The sequence below is a fragment of the Apis dorsata genome, unplaced genomic scaffold (genome assembly GCF_000469605.1).
Source record: "Apis dorsata unplaced genomic scaffold, Apis dorsata 1.3 scaffold_374, whole genome shotgun sequence".
Classification (NCBI taxonomy): domain Eukaryota; kingdom Metazoa; phylum Arthropoda; class Insecta; order Hymenoptera; family Apidae; genus Apis; species Apis dorsata.
The window spans coordinates 204,998-205,358 of record NW_006263637.1 but is presented as its reverse complement, the minus strand read 5'-3'; the positions used below and the strand labels follow the sequence as shown (position 1 = coordinate 205,358).

The 361-nt window shown below is 54.6% G+C and overlaps 1 protein-coding gene across 1 annotated transcript in view; it reads left to right on the top strand.

Annotated features, from left to right (window-relative positions):
- The window catches only part of LOC102676292, a 9,951-nt gene that overhangs the window by 7,181 nt on the left and 2,409 nt on the right, over nt 1-361 (top strand). The window contains 1 exon segment of the mRNA XM_031511957.1: nt 1-361. This exon segment is cut by the window's left edge and continues 298 nt beyond it; it is cut by the window's right edge and continues 576 nt beyond it. Coding sequence (XP_031367817.1) covers nt 1-361 — 361 coding nt within the window.

Below are 361 nucleotides of genomic sequence, written 5' to 3'. Positions count from 1 at the left end.
GCCGAAACCGACGAGGCGAGGATCACCCCTTCAACGGTGGACGCCACCGAAAGAACGGAGAAGGTCACCGTAACGACCCTCCCCGAAGAGGAATCGGTCGCTACGAGGAAATCGGTCGTCCTTCCAACGACCACGAGCAAGATCGAGTCGAAATTGGAAAAAATTGAAAAGGTGGAGCAAGGCACGGAGAAAGCGTCGGAGGTTATCCAGAGCACAACAACCGTTTCGAAGATCGGCCAGGTGCCTACCGATCATTCGGAGCTTACGTACGTCAACGTTACGAGAAAGAACCAGATCGCGAGTCGAACGACCCCTAAACCGAAGATAGCCACCACGAAGACCACGGTTCTGGCTTCGAAAG